The sequence below is a fragment of the Manacus candei genome, unplaced genomic scaffold (assembly GCF_025592945.1).
Source record: "Manacus candei isolate 608988 ecotype Guabito, Panama unplaced genomic scaffold, ASM2559294v1 h1tg000054l, whole genome shotgun sequence".
Taxonomy (NCBI): Eukaryota; Metazoa; Chordata; class Aves; order Passeriformes; family Pipridae; genus Manacus; species Manacus candei.
In genome coordinates, this window is record NW_026138102.1 from 715,978 (window position 1) to 733,965 (window position 17,988).

General features: G+C 41.3%; 1 protein-coding gene across 2 annotated transcripts in view; it reads right to left on the minus strand.

Annotated features, from left to right (window-relative positions):
* Positions 1-17,988, minus strand: part of AGO2 (argonaute RISC catalytic component 2) — a 53,058-nt gene that overhangs the window by 31,097 nt on the left and 3,973 nt on the right. For both annotated transcript variants that reach the window (XM_051802064.1, XM_051802063.1), the window contains exons 2-3: positions 4,984-5,179; positions 1,059-1,179 (exon numbers count right to left, since the gene is read on the minus strand). In XM_051802064.1, the coding sequence (XP_051658024.1) occupies positions 1,059-1,179; positions 4,984-5,179 (317 nt within the window). The remainder of the gene's footprint in view (positions 1-1,058; positions 1,180-4,983; positions 5,180-17,988) is intronic.

A 17,988-nucleotide genomic window follows, 5' to 3' on the forward strand; every position in this document is an offset into this window, starting at 1 on the left:
ATAAAAAATTTCACATATGAGATTAAGAGCTTGATTCAGGTAGAACTATTAACTATGTCAAGCACTGCACAGGCAAACAGGATGGGACAGCAAAGAACTATTTTAGAGCTGCTGAATTTCAGAACACCTGAGCTCTGTTCCCAGTTTCTACATTTTTCTGTATTCCCCTTTACCCCTTACATTTTATTTTTGTCTCTTGAGGTTGTAATCAACTCTTATGGGATAGGATAGTCCTTCCCTGTAACTGTGCAGGCCTCACCTTGCACCCATAGCAGAAGGGACTTACTGTACTACCACCAGGAATGAAAAATGAATGAAAATTAACGATAAAAAGGCCACGGAAAATTCAAACTGGTATCGGATCACAGATGCCCAGGCTGTTATTTTATAGGGCTGTGTGTTAGTATATTCCAACAGTCCCTTCTACTTCACCAGTCAATGGGCACTGGAGCAGCTCCAACCAGAGCCCGAAGAGGTCACCGCCCCACGGAGGGCTGGCAAAGAGAATAGTCCCCTCCAACTGCCCCAGGGCTAAGATAGCAGGTCTTAACCTGTGCAGTTTAAATTAGTTTGGCTCTCACTCATAAAGGATTAGGGAAGAGGTTCTATACAGGCCAACAGAGAGATGGAGGAGCTTCTTCCAGCTACTGATAGAGAGAATAAGCTTAGAGTGAGCCTTGATGAGATTAGCGAGGTGAGAGAACAGCTGCTGCTGCCTGGAGGGTGTTCCCAGTCCCCTCTAAACTCAGCTCTGTTCTCACTTTCTCCCCAGTGCCAGTCTGGAGCTGGTCCAGTGTCTGGGGCAGCTGATCCAGCTCACCAATGCAGCAGAAACCACATCAGAGGAGAGGAAGAGAGGGAAGAAAGAAGGGAGATGGAAGGGGGAGTGACCACTCCAACAGCAACAACACTTGAGTCCTGGCAAACCACACCCTGAGCAGAGCAACAACAGCAGGAGACATCTACTCCAGAAACAATCTGTTCTATCAGCTGTTAGACAGGCTCTGAAAATACCACCTGAAAATCTTCAACTAGAAACTTTTCTATTTAAAACTTACTTTATCTCTCCCGATGGGAAGTGGCATAGCTGTGTAAAGGTTTTTTCTTCCATCAAACACTGGTTTGCGGTCCCCAAAAATCTGGGTTTTAAAGTGCTGAACCATATGCTCCACTATTTCTCTGAAAATACAAAAAGATTAAGTTAATTCAACGTTTTACTTTGAATGTTAAGTAGCAGACGAATACTAACACTAATATTTACCAATACAGATATCAGGTAAATGAAAGGATTGTCCACTTTTGGCTATTAAAGGCAAGATTTGTTTGACTGTTCTGAATTAATGCAATCTTTTCCTAGACTATACTGTTTTCTTAAAACTGCTATTTTTAGCTTTTTCAGGTTTAAACTTTCCTTCCTCTTTTCTGTGATCTAATGAAAGTGGTGAAGTGAAAGCTTGTGCTTTCTCACGCTCAAAACGAGAGGTGCTGGGTATCTCCTGGGGCTTCTGCTTCCCTGTCCTACAGCCCTTTCTGCAGAGGACCAGAGACCAAAAACTCAGCAGACTAAGCAGCTTTCAAAAATATCACTATCCCATCTTACAGCCTCAGTGTAATGATGACACTTCTATGATGACAGCAACATGCAAACTTTTTGCATTGCACCAGGATAACTTTTAAATTCAATTTTTTCATGTCCCCAGAAAAACTGGGATCCACCCAACAGAGCTGGATATGCCCTTTCACCAGGACCTGTGTATATTAAAAATATTCATTTAAGCATGGCTGGAATTAGGCTGCATGTCTGTATGAATGGGGAAACCACTCACACAGTTCTTGTCAAACCACAGTGTTTACACACTGGTCATGCAAAGCAGTTCAGCAGCCATGGGAGGTCAGCTGGAGTAATAACACCCTTTGATGCCAAAGGTCTTTGGTCCCAGTGTCCCAGAGAGACATCCTTCAGGCCACGTGTGATATTCAAAATCCATCAGCAATCTGCAATCTGAACACAGAGCCTGGGGCAAAAGGGCATTAAGAGGTTAAAACAACAGAGAAAGGAAACCACTGTTCCTTCAGCACTGCTGACAACCACCAGCTCAGAGATGCTGCAGGTGAGTGCTTCAGACACCTCCACTTGGCAAGAGAATTAACCCAGCACACAGTCAAGTATGAGAGTGCTGCAAAACCTGAGATGAAACTCTGAGCTCATTCAAGAAAAGAATTAAGACTGTTTTAACTGGTAATTTCTTTGCTGTGTCCCAAGACTTATCTTAAAATAAGATGTGACCACTGAAAGAAATTCTTATGACTTCCTGTGCAGTATGAATCAAACCTGACCCAGTAATATCTGCCTCAGGTCTGCAGTGTCTGACTGAACAAGTAGATAATTTGAAGGGTGGGACGAAGGAGGTGTTTTTCAACCTTGAGTTAAAGATTGAGCTATGGAAACTCCACTCTTTTTCTGAGCAAGTTCTTCTGACTGTGAACTGCTTTATATAAAAAAATTAACACTTCCACTTAATGTTTTCAAGCTTCAAACCACATCCACATTTAGCAACAGAGCTTCTCAGCTGTGGGTGGAGATATCAATGAAAACTACGTTATTTTTTCTCCATGTGAAGTTAAAAGAAGAGTTATTTACAAATTCACCAACTTCAGCCCTTTGAGACTACTGTTCTACTGAGCTCCTGTAAGCACACCAAGAACTCTGGGCCAGCAACTGGACCCACAGTTCATCCTCCACGCTGAACAGGTCCTCGTGAATTAAAGTGTATAACCAAACTCACACTGCTCACTCAGCCTGTCCAACTCCCCAAATAGACCTGGCCTTTCTGCCACACATGAAGAATTGCAGCCAGACTGTATTAATTTGGCACAGCAGCACGTTGTCTCAGCTGTGTGTTTCCCAGTCCTGCTCCAGCTCATGTCTCAGTGTGGAACTTGCACGTACACTACACATCCTACAGGGATCTGCAGGACCACAGCATGAGCTGGAGTAAACCCTAGAGTAAAACTGAAGAATGAAGCTGGGACAGATGAGGGAGTAGAGTAAAAAAAAAATCTCCCTCTATCCTTTTTAGAGGTTACAACATGTAAAGTAATCATAAAAACTACTTACTGAAAATATACATCTGAATTACATAACCAAAATACTAGAAACATGTAAGCCAGCTGGAAAAAAGCATCATTTAGAATTGGATTACACGTGCATCCTGCATAATCCCATATACAGATATCCCATATCCCATGTATCCCAGTACACACATAGGACTGAAAGGTCACAGCTCACAACAACCCAGGTAGGGGCAGGTGAGTGCAGGGACATTACAGGGTAATACACACAGCACTAAGAACTCAGAAGAAATAAAACATACAGTTCAGTAAGTGAATCCAATCTGTATTCTTACCACACTGCACTGAGAAACGTGCACCACACCACTGCTGAATGCATTTATGACATCTCTGCTTACTGCAAAGGGCATTTAATCTGTGCAGATCTGTCCCCACTCCTGTTACAACAGAGGAGTGACCAACCTGACAAAGCAGAGCAGGACAAGAGCTGGAAGTGGAGAAAACTTGCTGCTGAACATAATCTGCCTTTTCAGTGAGGAAAAACTGCTTTAATAATTATGCTCTCTGCCACTGGCAAGCACCCACATGCAGGACCATAATAGAGGGATCACACAGAACTACAACACACACAAGCCGTGCAGCACTCAGCTCCCAGAGGAGCTACAGAGGCAATGTGGATCACTGTGGATCAGCTAGCAGCAGTTGTGAGGGCTGGAGCAGTGGCAGGAATATCAGTTAATGAAAGCAAAGCTCTCATGGCTCCCACTGTGAAAAAAGTGACTGCTCAAAGTGGTTTTCAGTGGTCCAGTGCAGTAGGAGCACGTTGGTAAAATCAGCACTTGCCCTTGGGCAAGAAGAGAGTTCAGCTTAATACATTTAACAACAGTCTTTGCTTTTAAAACTGAACTCAGTTCTCAACTACTTGAAAAATTAAATTTATAACAGATCACCACAGGAAAAAAAAAAAGGACAGCAAAGCAGAGTGATGCTGCTTTATGAAAACACTATCATCACCAACTCCTCAGAATAACAACAGAGAATGCCCTCAGGTTTATTAAATCACGTTAAGAAAACCGTGGCTTTCAGGTGGCTTTTTTGACTCCACACTTCGTTCATTTTCATGATTTCATATTCCACCCATGTGACCTTTTTTAACAAGGAAAGGTTTTGCTCTTGAATATATAAACAAGCCATTCTGATCCTCTACAGCTGACATGTAGGTAGTTATGATGATGACACTTGTGGTTTTCCAGTCAGTGCCAAGTCTCGTTCTCAAGTTTCACTTCTGGCAACGCTGCTCTTTTTCAAGTCAATGAAGCTGCACACTCTGACTAACAAGGCACACATGCCAAGTGCAAGACCTGCCTGCTTGTTTCCTTGGCCACCTTGCTATCTGTTTCAGGAGCACAGCTTTCCCTTATATAGAATCTACTGATGGAGGATAATTTCTTACCTAATTTAGTACCTCTACGATCCTCTCACAGCAGCACAAACAAATGGGTTTTTCCTTCCTTTGGGAGTAGGGAAAGGTGGGAAAACAAGCTGGTTACACCAACTCCCTGCTGAAGGACTCATCAATTGCACTTCAATATTTAAACAAGCAATACTAAATCATATTTAAAAAGTTGGCTCATACTGACCCAGCTCCACTAGAGCTAGTACAGTTTATCCATCTGTCACCAGTGGCTTTGATCAGCAGCATCTTAAGATGCTGATGAATTCAATCCAAATAAAGACTTGGAGGGAAATAAAGAGCCCACGGATGGATATGCAAAGTTGGAAGTGATCAATACAACCAGTGGCTAAAGCCAGACACATCCTCTCAGCCATCGGGGAAAGCACATGGGTCCAGCATTTTCAAAGGAAAACAAGACTGTAAATAAACTGAGGAAAAGCAAAGCACAGTATTACCTGTTAACTCTTCTAGGGCATTTTTCTGGCTTTATATCCAATTCATAATGGTAGATATCTATTTTAGGAATGTCCATTTCAAAGAAGTTGGCCTGCAGTTTGATTGTTCTCCCTGAAGTGCCAAAATCTGGTCGAGGAGGTGGTTTAAAGGCATATCCCTGTATTGGTGGTGGCAACGGTGGAGGAGGTGTGAGCACTGAAAGAGAGAGAAAGCACAGCTTAGCCATCAGCTGTATCAAACTGACAGCTCAACAAATTTACCAATGGCTATCTGACAATGAATCACAGCACATTTCAACTGGTAGCTTTTTTTAAACAATCAAAAGCATACAAAAATACAAATAATCAAAAAACCCTGCTATCAGGAGTCCATGAATTCTATCTTCTTCCCATGCTTGTTCACCACTTGCTGTATTTCCTAGTCTTGATTACTGAACAGAATCTTAAAATCAGTTGCATTTTCCTATACTACAAGTCAGGTAGGTGGGAATGTCATAGTCCAAGTGGGCACTGCTGAGAAAGTGAGAACCAAGATCTTCCTTATAGGGAAGAACCTTGGTTTCAAAACAAATCACTTAAACATTTTTATTTAAGGCAAACACCTATAAAATGGAGTTTCCACCACTTTCCTCCACGCTGCAGCTCTCTGGAAAACACTGTGTATTAGAATTAACTATATCCTACTGCTTCCTTTACACAGGAAGCCATCAGAGCAAATACTCTATTGCTGCTGTACTGAATTCTTGAGCTCAAACATCAGACATAGATCAGACAACGTGAAGCAGAAGCACAATAGCTGCTTGTCATTGTTTCAATCTAGGAAATTCCATTAAAATCCACAGAGAAATGTGTGAGGTACCAACTCAGGTACTGAAAACTTCAGCCTCAGTACTCAGGTGTTCTGTGCTCTGGAGCAATAACAACTTGCAGCAAAACCTTCACATGTGAAGTAACCCAGGAGGTTTCTCATTACTTACGTAAGAAGCCAGGTGTGGTGTCCTGGGATTATCAAACTCAGTTCTCTGCTAGCACCAGAAACAACACACATCCCTTCATTAACAGATCACTCACCACTTTTCTACCCTTGCTTTCCCTACTGGAAAGCTGTTCCAGAACTGTGATGCTTCAACGCTCAGAAACATCCTTCTATTTTTATTTATTCATTGGCAGGTTATACTCTGTGTTTCTTCAGACTGAGCACTCCTGACTGCATTTTTAGATTTAAACCAAATTCCCATTTAATACTTAATTCTAGACTAAACTACTTCTGTCAGTCTCTTCTCATAAATCTGACAATGCCTCCTATACTCCACAGTGAAGTTTCACGAACTTATTCCTAACATTTATGCAAAGCTCGTTAATGAAATAATAAGACCATTCCCATCATTAGTAGCATCATTTCCCCACTTTACCCTTCAAGATTCCCCATGGCCTCTTTCCCCACTCATCAATATCTCCTTATTTTTACCATCCTACTAACCTGACTTTCAGCACCAATTTCCCCACATACTAAATATTTCATCAGAATCCAGATAACTGGGTTTGATATTGGGAACATGCCAGGCAGATTTGTTAAATTATTATTTTTTTTAAATCCTGCTTCAGATCTTGTCTCCCAAACATATTCTGAGGCATCCACCCTTTTAATGTCGTGCCACCAAAATTCCATTTGCTTTTTCCCCTCTCTTTTATAAACACTGCCATTAAAGCCTGTGATTCTCCAGCACTAACTCCATCAAAACATTAAAGACACTTGTTGCTGAAGATCTGCATTTCCATGACTTAAAACTTCAGTTTTGCCTTCAATAGCAATACAGCAATTCTCACTTTAACATTAACCATCCCAATTGCCTTTGCAGTACCAACACCTGCCCTGAGAAATGGAGCAAAGGGTCACCTCAGCTCGACTGTTATCTGGGACCCAGTCCTGCCAGGAGCAGCACATCTGCCTCTGCACCTGACCTTGGCCACTTCCAACCCTGAAGGAAAGACAAAATACTCAGCTCGCTAGTTCTGCTCAACCTTTGGCAACTTTTTTTCTTAATTCCCTCACATCTTGACTTCTCAGACGTGACTTTTCACTTTTTCCCACCACTTACAGGCCCTCTCCTTCCTTCATATTTTTCTGAAGGTGATTAACTCACTCAGGTGATCACCACATCCCCTCGTTTGGTGTGGCAAATTCACAGTTTCTGTGCCATTAGGTGGAAAAGTATCCTCTGCTGTAGGTAAGACACCTAACAAAGCTATTTATAGCATTATCACTACAGCTGGAAATAACAGAAAAAATACTCCCACAAATATTTACACTTGCAATATGCCAAAGGTTTCCACGATCCACGCCCAAATCCGATCAGGAGGATGTGCACCAAGCACCTGCCTCTACGCCTCCAGAATCTCATTCACCATCTTTTTCCCAAAGAAATCTGTCTCCCACATATGATTCCAGCCATTCTGTTGCTGAATTCTTTACAGCTCATCACTGCACATATTTTTATTTTCATCTTCCCCTAACGGAACGTCCCAATTTGAAAATCATGTCCTAATCATTAACGTTATTCTGTGATTTTTTGGTGTATTTCCATGATCCCCATAACACCATCCATTCAAAAATATTTTAATTTTCCACTCAGGCTCCTGGAATTTGTATTTTAACATTTCCAATGCTTGTTACCCACACTCTGCATTCCAGGCATGTCCTTACCACTATTACCTGGCCAACTGCTATCAATATTGAGCAATTCCCTTCTCTTTCCTGTTTATTTTTAGGCCTTCTAACATTTCTGTATCTAGTTCCACATCCTAATTTCGCTGCCCTTCCTTTTTTTGTGCTACATCATGACTAGATTTCAGAAATAAAAAAAAAATTAAACTTAGGAATTGGAAGTACAAAGACAAGTATCATGGAAGGGGACATACACCCCCAACAAGCTATTTATGCTGCCAATTAAAGTAATTTTGTAATTAAGCAATAGACCCTCCTCCCTCTATATTAAAATGGGATTGGGTTTTGCTTCACAGGGGCACAGTGGAGCCATATCTGTAATTGTTCAGGGACCAACACAAAGACATGTTGGCCATCACCAAACAACATCACCACATCCCTCCACTGGCATTTCAGTGAATAAAAGTGAGGGCACAGACTCAGTTTTGAGAATAAGATAAAATGCTGAGAGAGGCACAACTCCTGGGGAAAGATGTGAACACAGTTTTACAACCTGCATGACTCATGGAGGGGGGGAAAAAAAAAGCACCAAGCTGTTCAGAAAGCAGCACCACTGCCACCTGCATTTTCGTTTGAAACAGTTTTTCAATGATTTCTTTTTTACGATCCAATTAAAGAAAAAAAATTTAAAAAAAAAAAAAAAAGGAAGCTATTTCTGGCTCAACTCCCAAGGCAAACTTATTTAGGGCAGGGTGTTGCTTCAAGGAGATAAGTACTGTTTATTAAACAGCAGCACTGACCCGATAAGCACTCAGCCTACATTTCTGCCGCCTCAAACAGAGACTCTGTGTTAACTACAGAGCTGAGGGGTGGGAATTGAACTCCAGGGGGAAAAAAGCTAAATAATACAGCCATTGATCTGAAGTCACTTTTTGGACTACTGCCTCAAATTAAGAATGCAAACCCACACTATCTTGTGTTAAACTTACTACAGCAACCAGCTGCAAAGTGTAGCATTACAGAATGAATTTGGTGCTGACAGAACAGAGGGATAAGGCTCCACCTTGTATCAAAACATGATAGAAGCCTTGAGCCTTGATCATGAGATGCAATTGCCAACGTTCAAAGTGATTCAGCTGCCCCAACTCCCTGTCCAAGGACTCCTGCAGAATTCCCATCACTCACTTTTCAATGTGACAGAAGCTGTATGGACACAGGAATGCTTTCCTTAGTGCAAAGGTTCCTACTGGGAAGCTTTTGCAGCATGGTGAGGCGTGTTACAGAGGATGCCACTGGACATCAGAGCTGGAAGTGATGCCCTGCCCCAGGAAACCTGCCAAAATTCACATCCCAATGCACATGGAGACACCATCATGAACATAGATGATGCTTTGGGAGAGACAGTATCCCAAAGCACTGGAAAATCTACATGCATTCCTGGATTCTACTTTTAAAGTGCTGTCAAGGAAAGAAGGAACTAGAAAAAAAGATGAAAGACTAATCAACTGGAGCATCCATGTGATAAAGTATCGGAAGCTCCTCATTCATTTGCTAGACCATACAATGAATAATGAGAACATTTCAGCCTTGATATGATGATTGAGACCATCAAGAGCCCCATTTTCAAGTGTGAATTAAGGTAAGCTGGGTGTGGAATAATGAGGTGACAGTATCCTGCCTTTAGGCTTATTTTTATCTGGAAAAAACACAGACTTCCCATTATAATTCATCCTATTTCCATAAACTAAATGTTCATAGTTATCAATCTTAAAAACAGCAATTTCTACCAAAAAAAAAAAAGAAAGAAAGAAAACCTAGCAAAGACAGATACTAGAAAAGTAACAGTCTTGTGGCAGTTTTATCAAATAAAAATAATAATCCAACAAAATTCTTCTGTCAAAAGAGAGTGGTGGGGGAAAGGCAGCTGTAGAAGAACACTGAGCAATCACAGAAATGTGGTTTTAGTAAAAAAAAAAAAGTAAAATTGCTAATTGAAAGCTATTGCAAACCCAAAGCTGGCTGTGTGTGTGCTCCTACTCCAGCCATTGCTGGGGATCAAAATCAGAGATAAGGGTGACTCAAGGAGCAGACAGGCCAAGACACTCCAAGTCTATAAAAGGTGTGAATGAGCCACACACTTGGATGAGCCATGTCTACTCCAAAATCCACACAATTATGTAATGATATTTTTCAGGACCGTTTGCTCCACAACCCTTCCTCAGATTGGGAGAGTTCATTTCTTTTGTCCTTCATTCTTCATCATTTTTTAAAGCTCAACTGCTGGTCTGCCCAGCACACTGGAAGTGCTGCCAGGGCGTTAAACGTGCAGGTTGAAGATTTTTTAGCTGAGAATTATGCAATTTTAATGTGCAGTCAGAGGCCTAATGAGTTACTGAATAAGAAGGGGCCAAAGCAGTTGCATCGAAGGGCTTGTCGACACAGGAAATCATCTGAGCATAATTACACCAGTGCAATTATATCAATAAGTTTCCTTGTGTGGCAAGTCCTAACTCATATTTAATAATCAGGTGATGCTTTCACAACTCACAGTATGTTTTAGCACTGGGCTAACCCAACCTATGTCTATCAAAAGGCAGACTCTCTAAACCCATTTTTCAAAAATACAGTCTCTAAGTGAAAGTAAGGTGGAGGAAGGAAGGAAAGAAGCCTTATTTGGAAGCATCACTTTCAGTTAAGGTTTCTGGATCATCACTTCGGGTGTTTTCAGGTACCACCATCATGCACATTCATTGCTGCCTTCAGGTCAGTCACTGATGCCACCACACAGACCCAGAGAGAAGGTATTGATCCTTGGGCAAAAAAAGGGGTTTAATAACTTGCCCTCAACTAGTAGTCATCACCTATTTTGCCTCCAGAACTGCAGGAAATAACAAAATGACACACATGTTCATCGTGATCAGGTTAAAAAGAACCAAGACTGGCAAGGAAGAGCCTCCAGCAGCTGCTCCAGAAGAACTGAGCATCAGGAACAGTGAATAACATAGGTTGGAAGGGACCAGGCTGACTAGTCCAGTCAAGTTTTGAATATCTTAAAGGACGGAGTTTCCACATCTCCCCTTACAACCTGTTCCACCCCCGTGGTAAAATAAACTTGCCTTCTATTCAACTGGAGTTTCCTGTGCTCCAGCTTCTGCCCTGTTCTGGTGCACCTGCCACAAGTCTGGCTCTATCTTCCTGAAATAGTTATTCAATTACCAGTAATAGAGGGAATTCAGAAAGATTGTGGAAAACATCCAATACAAATTCTTAACAGGAGCTGCACAGAGGTTTTATGTATTTTATTTACACATACGTAGTCAGGGCAATAAAGGAATACATGGAGTTCAACCTTTTTCTTTTTAGGACCCAACTAAACGGTCCTGAAGTTTCTGTCTTCAAGTTTCCTGACAGTCTGGGGTTTGTAAAAAGTTCAACTTTCACACCAATTTTCTGTTAAGAACCGTTAGGGAATGATAGGAGGGAGGCTGGCAGTGTCTTCCATGAGATAAGGAAAACTCAAAGCTGCAGCTCATAGTCCTTTGATATTATGGGGGCAGAGAAATCTATATGGACCCTGTAGGTCTGTCTGCTGCTCATTAAGGATGTTCTAGAGTACGGACACTAGAAGTTCTTCAGTCAAGCTGTAACACTTTTTGACTAGATAATACACAAGAAAAAAAGGTTATAGACTTATCTGTTAATCCCCAATAATTCAACAAACCACAAGCAGAGCAGAGGAGATGATGTGATCAGATCTTCAGTTATCAATTTTGATAAAACCCTCTCTAAGGTTCTTCTGGCATCTCAGTGAGCAGTTCCTAGCAACAGCACATTACATGTGCTGAGGTGAGCTATGAGAACAAGGGCTGATTCAACACTGATGAGCAAACATGAAGGAGCTGTCCTCACATTTGGTCATATTTTAAGTCCCTTGTAGGACTACTGAGACATTAGATCCCACTCTGCCAGACTGCTTCCAATTTCTTAGCATTGGAGTATGAAATTAAATACCTTAACAAACAGTAGAAGTGTCAGATAAACAGCATTGCCTTCAACTTGTAATCTCATTATGTTCAGCAGACATACTCTAGACATGATTTTTATTGAATAATTGTCATTTCCTGCAAAAGAATTCGAACAAGGTGAACTCTCAAGTCAACCCTTTGATCTACTGAGAGATGTCCCTGCCCATGGCAGGCAGGTTGGACAGGATGACTTTTAAAGGACCCTCCCAACCCAAACCATTCCATGATGATTTTGTCTGGAATAAATAATCAGTTACAGATCTACAGGTCCCTTGATTATTCTGGTTCCTTTCTGACCTCTGTAAGACAGAGATGTGATCTCTTCATGGTGCCAGAAGTGATATGATCCACTGAGACCGGAATCACTCCCAGACACCAGCGGTGCGAGCGGGTGCTGCAGCCACAGATCAAAGGGAGAAACAAGACATCAATCCAGTTTGCTTTGTGAGTTAGGGCCACATTTCAAAGAAGAATATGTGAAAGACTAAGAACAAAAGGCCAGGGAACCAAAGAGGAAGAGATCAAGGCTCCAGCAGAAAGCAGCGGGCGAGAAACTAAGAATGGTTCTTTCCAGCCCACAAGCTGCTTCTGGACAATGTCAACCAGCAGAAGACACCAAGTGTTAGTACTTTGGTTTCCTCCCACATTCCCCTTTCAGCCTCGACCTTCAAAGTCAGCCTCCACATTTTAGAACACCAACGAGCTGGTTCTCACCACCTGCAAGTGGGAAGAGCAGAGCAGAGCACCATAAGAGCACCTACAGAACATCCAGAGTGCAGAACTTCCACCCTTACTGTCAAAGATCCAGGTGGCTTGACCCACCCCTGCATGTGAAATTGGACAAAGTACCACCACAGTCCTTCTGAAGGGATGCAGGGAAATGCTTTTAATTACAAGCTGCAACTTGAATTAAGTCCTCCAAACAGCAAGCCCTATGCAAACAATGGAGGGATGCTTACATCTCCCCCACAAGTCAGCAATCCAGTTTAAAGCTAAATGTGAACTCAAAGTACAAAATAACTCCATCTCCAGACAAACCTCTGCTCCACGAAGGGGGAAATGGAGAACATTCTTAGTGCTGTTTAACACACTCGACCATAATGATTCATTCTCTTTTCCACGCCTTAGAAAATGAACTAATTCCAGATGTCTTTTCTAACAATTTGAAATACAGAATATAATGGTATTTTCTGCATTCATAAAGAGCAATGCCTCCATTCAGTACAATCTCTCTTCTTTGCCATTCCAAAAGGCCCAAAGTGAATAAACATATCTTGGGGGGGGGAGGGGAATAAAAATAAAACAACCCACCCACTGGCCCCTATTACTCCCTTCAGGCTGCTTCTCCCCTACAGAAGGTATGACCAGAAATTATGTATTCATCATCCCACATTACACTTTTTGCTTATCCTTGTTTGCTGAAATGCTGCATTTAGGTTACGAAAGAAGTGTGGCTCCCCCTCCTTCTATATTACCTGACACTTGCAACTGCACAGGTCTGTCAGAAACAATCTAACCCACCCCCCACTGTCTTTACTTTACTTTTTTCAAGCTGGTAAAGCACAACTTCTTCATACATCAGGACTGACTCTCCCAATAATTTAACTTTAACACACAGACTGGAGTTTCCATCCATCTAGTTGGTGTGAAGGTGAGACAAACAAGCACTTGCATTCAGTCCCCAGGAGCACAGTCATTCCAGCTCCTCCAGGTGCAGAGCTGAGCTCAGCCAGGGGTCCGTGGCCACAACCCCACCATTAAGCACTTCAACACCTTCTGCACACACAAACTGCCATCACATAACACCACTGGAACTGTACAGCTCACTGTGACACTCCATCACCTCCACACCTCCAGATCTCAGTCTTTCATGGATTATTTTTTTCCTCAGAAACTGTAAGAACTGGTCTCCGCATTGCAGCTCACGAGCAGATGCTGGATAGATTAAGTCACCTGAACCAGAGCACAAAGTTGCTCCCCCAGCCTGTCCACCAACACTTTCCCTTTCCCTTCCCTTCCCTTGCCATTACATTCCTGTCTCTCCTCCGGCCCTCTGTGTCATTAGAGACATTAGTGCCCACAGGACCACAACATCCACCAAATTTAACGAGCTCTAATGGCTCGGGCTTTACTCACTGGCCACTGGCATGTCTTTCCAGTGTGCTGTGCCTCACCAGCTGAGATCTGGTGCCACAGAGGCCCTAGATCCATGTTCCCTGTGGTATTCACATTGTATACAACTTAATGAAACACAGAAGTGATCTGTCCTTGGCTAATTAGAGAAATAAGGCAGGATGGCTTTATTTTGTTCTGTACCTTTGCAAGCACATTCATACCCGCACAGACTTTGGCTGACACTGTTTTTGTGTCAAACCTAAAAATAAAAATTGTCTTCGTTCCTAAAAAAATATACAAAACTCAGCTGCTGAGCTACAACTCAGAAGTAGCCATGCCTTCCTTGAGAAAAAAGAAATCTTTTCCCATACCCACACTGGATTAATCTACAAAAACAGGAACACTCTCGTGGTTTAGTCTCAGAAAAGAAAAATTCCCAGCTAAGAGCTGAGGTTATGCTTTATTTTATCATTTTAGATAGTGAAAGCAGCTGTAGGAGCATCTTTGACATCCAATGGTATCTAATGCGGTTTCCAGAGATAGGGTTGTGGTTTCCAGCATCACTGCAAAGAGTGTAAAATGCAGGTTCACAATACTGGAATAACTGAGATATCACAGAGTGTAGGCTGGCAGCAGAAGTCCCCCATCAGAATTTTTTTTCCTATTACATCTCAGGGTTTTTTCCTCCACCTGCTTCTTGTAAGCAACAGAAGTTCTCACATTAGTTGATACAAAATAAAACTCAGCTATGAAAGGTAAAGAAAGTCACAAGTTTGCTACAGAGAGGCCTCCATGAAGTCTGATTTTAAAGGGCATTTGTAAGCCAAGCAATTAGGAAAAAACCCACCACTACTGTATTCTGATCACATAAGGAGACCCAAACAACAAACCTTCATTTCCTTGCCCTGGTGGGAAGTTTCCTCCTTCTGGAAGAAGCTCTGACATTTTACACAACACACCCTTATGCAAATATTCTGAATCCCTACAAGTTATTCCTAAGCATTCCCTCATTAAACACTGAAGCTCTTCCCCAAGTGAAACACACTTGTGCACTGAGACGTTCATTCTCTTGTATTGTCATTTCTACCTCAGCTTGGGGTTCTTCTCTATTTTATTTTTGTTTTGTTTGTGGTTTGGAGGGTTGGTGGTTTTTTGGGGTTTCTTTTTAAACCCATGTCTCTCAACAGAAGTGTCTAAGTCAGCAGAGCTGAAGCTGACAAGTACTGTTATTTAAGAAAGCTTATGTTTCACTGGCAGTTAAAAACCACAAACGAGAAAACCCCTGCCCTCCCAAAGTCTTGTCCTCCATGAGGATTTCAGAAACTACAGAGTATAATGGGATAAGAGAGCACAACCAGCAGAGAAATTGGTAAAAAAAGAGTAGAAAGGGAGCATTCACTGCAAACCACAAGCTGCATGAAAGGACAATGAAATAAGTTCATAATCAGAGGATAAGCAAAGCCAAGGACACAGCAATATTTAGACAGGAACTCACCCCCCCGTGTGAAGAGACCTTTAATAGCAAACACTTGCTGAACAAGTTTCAGAAGGTATATAACGAGTAATAATTATGTTTTAAAGCCTTATTCATCTACATGACAAGTTTAACTTCAAACAATTTTTAGATTGATCTAGCTCACCCAGTGAAACCTCCCCTCTTGGGAATTCTTCTAAAATTGGCTTATTTAAAATAAATCTAAATTAGCACATCCACACACACTTCCTACTACTAAATTAAAATTTAAATTTCATTATTTTCTCACATTAACAAGCTCCAATGTAAATTCCATGACTGAACTAGGAACACAAAAAAAGCATCACTGAGACAGAATTTGCAGTGCTCCACTCTATGACATGAGGAACTCAAACAGGTACCCATGGTACCTGACACTGCCAAGTCACCTCCTGGTCTGGCCACAGAACAGTTACTTTTTTTCTAGACTATATATACATGATCATCCATTTCATTGTCTATGCATACAGTTTCAGAAGTACATTTTCAAGTTTCCCAAGATGACATGCTCAGATTAGGTTATTCCTCAAAAGACCCCTTGTTTCAGTCACACCCAGCACAGGTTGAAGTGGTACAATGAGATATAAAATTATACCTGTTTAAACACAGTCTTCAGAATTACACATATCTTATGGAATTTTGTGCTATGGAATTTAACTCTTCACACAGGTGTAAGAGTTAAAATTAAGCATCTTCTCCACCTTCTGATTATAAAGCAGCTTGTACAAGGGAACAAAATCAGGTTGTTGGGAAAGACTGTGGAGCCCAAAACTGCAAATGCCTGGAGGTACCTTGTATCTCTGAAAAGCTAAACATTTCAACACTTCCCTCAAAGACAGAGGCATTCTCAACTCCAGAGCTACCATGGCATACATATATTAACACTGGGACCTGTGCCATAACAACTCCACTTGGAGACGGAATACAAAGACAAAACACAACTGAGCAGCGCTACAAAAAAAAAAATAGAACAGGACAAAAATTACAGCAGGAGGGAATGAATGACTCTCACCACACCTGTAATTAAAAAAATTAAATAAATCCATTTCACAATCCAAACAGTAATAGAATTTGGTAGCACTGTGGACAGCTCAATGAGAACCCAATTCAAAAGACAACACTGATGGCAGCAAAGGAGAAAAACTCAAAGCAAACTTTGGACTGATTTGATTATGTCATTATCCACTGTACTTTCCCATTTAAATCAATGTTTTGCTTCTACCTTGGCTGTGTCCAGTTTTGTGAAGTTATACAGTTAAAAAAAAAAACAAAAACAACAAAACTTTTCTTCCTTGAAACCTGGGCACCAGGTACCACAGGTCTTCACAGTTGCAGCAAAGCTATAAAGCAGGATGCTCATTCTAAAACTCTGTATTTAAAAGCACTAAGTTTACTCTGAAAAGAGAACAGTAAAAGCAAACCAAATTAAAATGGAGAAGTTGAAGTGATTTGCACTAACCTGTGGTGCTCGCAAAACACATAAAAAGATGCTACCTATTAATTCAGTCCTGATTATATAAAACTACAGACACCACCTCAGCCTTGAGGATTTAAAAAACCACTTCCTGGCCAGTACTGAAAAGTCTCTTCAAAGCACTAATTCTTAGAAATGGCTACCAAAGGGGACTGTGTACCAACAAATTACAGCTCTGGTGTAAGACATGAGATACTCAAGTTCAGTCCAGCTGGGGTTGATGCTACTCAGGCCTGTCTTTTTCCAATTTTTATAGTATAAAACATATAATGAAATGTTTAAGTGTGAGGGGGAAAAAAAACAAAAAAAAGCCTTGCACTGAGTTCAAAGTGCTGCACTTCCCTAGTCAATAGGGTAAAAGATACTTTACATTCTAGTGGGCTGCTTTGTGAGTGCATCAGAAAGGATGCATGATACTAAAACAAACTAATTGGACAATGCATGGAACAGATCCCTACCCACAGCCACTACAGCTACAACTACGTAATATTTTCCACCAGCTACTTTTTTCTAGTTCATAACTTACCAAAAATAAGATACTGGAGGCTGACTTTTCTTCATTTTCAGATTTAGTAATATTTTCTGGTAGGCTGAGTATTAAGAAATTCCATCACTAAAAATATGACCAAGTATTTCGCTTAAATGTGACAAAAAAATTAGGGGAGGCAAAACACCCCAGAATTTTGACAAGTCTTGCAAGAAGTTCTATAAAGCTGTTGTCAGTACATGCTTAGCTGACACAAACAAGACTTCCATCAGGCATGTAAAGTTCCTCATTAGTTAGAACTGTCTATGTTTGCAAAGCCAATTTAGCAGTTAGAAGTTTACTGTGTTCATCAGCTCAATCTCTGAAATTTCTGGAAAGCCAGAAGTGTTTGGAAAGACTGGTTTCTGAACCGGAGAAATCTTTCCCTCCTACACAGTTCTAAGTGGGCAAAAGAGCATCATATGACAATGTAAGACATATTTTCTCTTACACAGTTAAAACATTTGTATGTCTTTCCCACCCTTCTGTGAAACAGAGGTAGAGTGGTGGTGATAGCAGTGAAGGAGGGGGTACAAACTGTGAAAAAAAGAACTTTCCTGGAAGTCAGAAAGGTTTGGCTGTTCCTCTGTACTCTTTGTATATGTTACAACACACCACTACACATGTACGAGCACACACGACGATTCTGCGAAAGTGAAAAACTTCAAGACAAGAAAAAAATAAGTT